The sequence below is a fragment of the Monodon monoceros genome, unplaced genomic scaffold (assembly GCF_005190385.1).
Source record: "Monodon monoceros isolate NGI ecotype Baffin Bay Population unplaced genomic scaffold, NGI_Narwhal_1 Contig2431_ctg1, whole genome shotgun sequence".
NCBI lineage: Eukaryota > Metazoa > Chordata > Mammalia > Artiodactyla > Monodontidae > Monodon > Monodon monoceros.
Window position 1 is genome coordinate 1 of NW_021698336.1, and position 3,552 is coordinate 3,552.

General features: G+C 56.4%; 1 gene segment (V, D, J or C); it reads left to right on the top strand.

Annotated features, from left to right (window-relative positions):
• Positions 1-2,453: 2,453 nt before the first annotated feature.
• Positions 2,454-2,947, top strand: LOC114896694. The segment is given in 2 exon segments: positions 2,454-2,505; positions 2,615-2,947. Coding segments are annotated over 2 exon segments (379 nt in total).
• Positions 2,948-3,552: the final 605 nt, after the last annotated feature.

The window sequence follows — 3,552 nt, forward strand, 5'->3', positions numbered from 1 at the left end:
CCCCGGTACCTCCTGAGGTTCAAGTCAGACTCTGATAAGCACCAGGGCTCTGGGGTCCCCAGCCGCTTCTCTGGATCCAAAGAGGCCTCGGCCAACTCAGGGCTCCTGCTCATCTCTGCGCTGCAGCCCGAGGACGAGGCTGACTATTACTGTGCTACAGTTCACAGCAACACTGGTACTTACACTGTGCTCCAGACCCACAGGGAAGTGAGACTAAAAGCTCCCCTGTGCCCTCCCCCTGAGACAGTCACTGCTGCTCTGCCTGAACCACGTCTAACTCAGGGTGACCTTCTGTTGTCACTTCTGAATTTCCTGAGAATGACAAATCTGGCCCTGTCATATGCTTTTCCTCCCCTCAAATCTGAGACTGACCCATTGCTCTGATACCTCAGCCGGCTCATGTTTTCACAGACAAAACTTCCATGCTCAGAGATAAAAATCTCCAAGTGGGGACTTCCCTGGTGGTGCAGTGGTTGAGAATCTGCCTGCCAATGCAGGGGACACGGGTTTGAGCCCTGTTCTTGGTAGATCCCACATGCCATGGAGCAACTAAGCCCGTGCGCCACAAGTATTGAGCCTGTGCTTTAGAGCCTGTGAGCCACAACTACTGAGCCCACGGGCCACAACTACTGAGGCCCACGTGCCTAGAGCCCATGCTCCACAACGAGAGAAGCCACCGCAATGAGAAGCCTGTGCACCGCAATGAAGAGTAGCCCCCGCTCGCCACAACTAGAGAAAGCCCACGCGCAGCAACGAAGACCCAACAACGAAGACCCAATGCAGCCAAAAAAAAATCTTCCAGTGGAGATGTTATGAGTGGCAGAGAGAGGTTGGTTCTGGCCCTGCCTCACTCAGACTCCTTTTTCACTTGATAATAAATAAAATTTCATAGGATACCTGTTGTGTCATTTTATTAAAATGTCCTTGATAAAAATACAGTATTTACAAAGATAAATATAGTATTTCAGAAATGTTACACTTGTCAATGCAAAATGAAAACAGAACATAGGTTTTCCTTCAGTTAAATTCATGCACTAGGGCTTCCCTGGTGGTGCAGTGGTTGAGTCCGCCTGCCGATTGAGGGGACACGGGTTCGTGCCCCAGTCCGGGAAGATCCCACATGCCGCAGAGCGGCTAGGCCCGTGAGCCATGGCCGCTGAGCCTGCGCGTCCGGAGCCTGTGCTCTGCAATGGGAGAGGCCACGGCGGTGAGAGGCCCGCGTTATCGCAAAAAAAAAAAAAAAAATCCTGCACTAATTTTAAGTAATGACCTTACATTTTCACTAATCCATTAAACGCATTTTGGTGAATTGAAAATCTCATAGTCACACACCATCTGTGTAACACACACACGCAGTGCTGGGCAAACTTCAGTCAGGCTGTTCTTTTCCAACCAAACACTCCCCTAACTATGTCTTTTCAAACCCACTATTGGGGCTCTGTTGATGCTAACAGCCCCACGTATCAGGCTCCCTGGGAACAGATGCTGCTCAAAGCCCTTCAGAGTCTCAATAAACACTGCCAAGCACATCACTAGGCCCTGTTAACTGCAGCCTGTGACGTGTGCCTGCAAGAGAGATTCCCAGGAGGGAGTCACTTCGTAAGACACGACACGGGGGACGGTGGGTCTCTTGTGTGGAGAGCTTCACACACAATAAAGACTGAGGCGTTTAGGAATTCAGGGTCACCCCCAGGCTTCTCCCCACACCCTCACCCCCTCCACAGAGAGGCGCTCCCTCCTCCTCAGGGCTGAGGGGACACACAGAGGAAGGGGGGCTCTGGCCACCAGGGACAAGTCACACAGAGGAGGGGACCCGCTGTCCTGCACAGAAGGGGACGGGCCTCCACGGGGCCAGCACTGCTCTCACTTGATCCTGATCTAAGAGGAATTTGGGTCGCAGACGCCCCCTCAGTCCTGACCCCTGAGCAGCCAAGGGTGCTGTGGACAGACTCACCCTGAGGGGTCTGAGGGGAGCCCACAGATGGCTCTGAGGTCACGGGGGACACTGAAGGGGCACCTGGAATGGCCCTAAGGAGGGGACAGTGCACAGAGCAGGGGGCAGGAGCTGACCCTGAGGGGCTCTGGTCACCAGGGCACACGGCGTGTGTTTCAGGGCTTGGACACCAGGGGGCGCTCGGGGGCCATTCCTGAGGGTCTTGGGGGGATGAGAGCGGGGACCAGCTCCCCAGCACTGCCTGGTGGTCTCAGCTCAGGGCTGCCTGCTGTGACCTCCCACCCCTGGGCCCCACCCAGCCCCGCCCCTGCCCACCCCCTTGCCACGCTCAGCACGGGGACCTGACCCAGGGCCCAGGGAGGGACCAGAGAGCTGGTGGGGGGGGTGTCATTTGCATGAATGGACCCTCCCTCTCTCAGAGTATGAAGAGGGGAAGGAGAGACTTGGGGACACTCTGCTTCAGCTGTGGGGACACAGAAGGCAGGACCTCGTGACCATGTCCACCATGGCCTGGTCCCCTCTGCTCCTCACCCTGGTCGCTCACTGCACAGGTGACTGGATGCAGGGACAGGGAAAGGGACCCCGGGAAGACCACGGGCCCTGCTTCCTGCTCTTGTGTCTGGACCCCAGAATCACCATCTCTGTCTCTTCCACTTGCAGGATCCTGGGCCCAGGCTGTGCTGACAGCCGCGCTCCGTGTCTGGGGCCCTGGGCCAGAGGGTCACCATCTCTTGCGCTGGAAGCAGCAGCAGCATCGGGAGTAATTATGTGAGCTGGTACCAACAGGTCCCAGGAGCGGCCCCCAGACTCCTGATCTATGACAATAGCAAGCGACCCTCGGGGGTCCTGGATCGCTTCTCTGGCTCCAAGTCTGGCAACTCGGGCTCCCTGACCATCACTGGGCTCCAGGCTGGGGACGAGGCTGATTATTACTGCCAGTCTTATGATGACAGCCTGGATGGTCACACAGTGTGCAAGCCAGGGGGGAAGTGAGACAAAAACCTGCTGTCCCCCCAGCACTAGGGCTCCCGGGGCAGAACCATCCTCTACCAAGTCAGCTGCTTCCGTTGTTTGTTTGGCCTAAAACTGGGGTCTGAGACCCACACCAGGGAACTTGGTCCAGAAAATCTGTTTACATCTTAATTCTGTACCCCGCCCCCTCCGCCGCCCAGGCTTTTCCTAGGCAGCAAAACTGTCCAATTTTTCTCAAATTGAGCAGAATCCCTGGATGCCAGGGTAAGATGCCCTGGGGACAGAGTCCATGATGGGTTAGGTCAGAACCAGGGGCCAGAGTCCAGCTGTGTCCGAATCAGGACACATCAGACTGTCCAGTACGTGTCCTGGGACCAGCAGCTCCCAGGATAGGGCCCCAAGCTCCTCAACTCTGATGCTAGTGGGGGACAGACAGCGGTCCCTGATCAGTTCCCTGGTCCCAAGTCTGGCATTTGGTCTCCTTAGCCATCACTGGGCTGAGCTGATACCAGGCTGCTTCTCCTGCCTTTCCTGTGACAGCCTCTCAGGCTCACCCAGAGCTCCAGGCGAGCAGTAACCGAGACCAGGACTCCTTTCTCATCTGCGGGAGGTGGGGCCACCAGCAG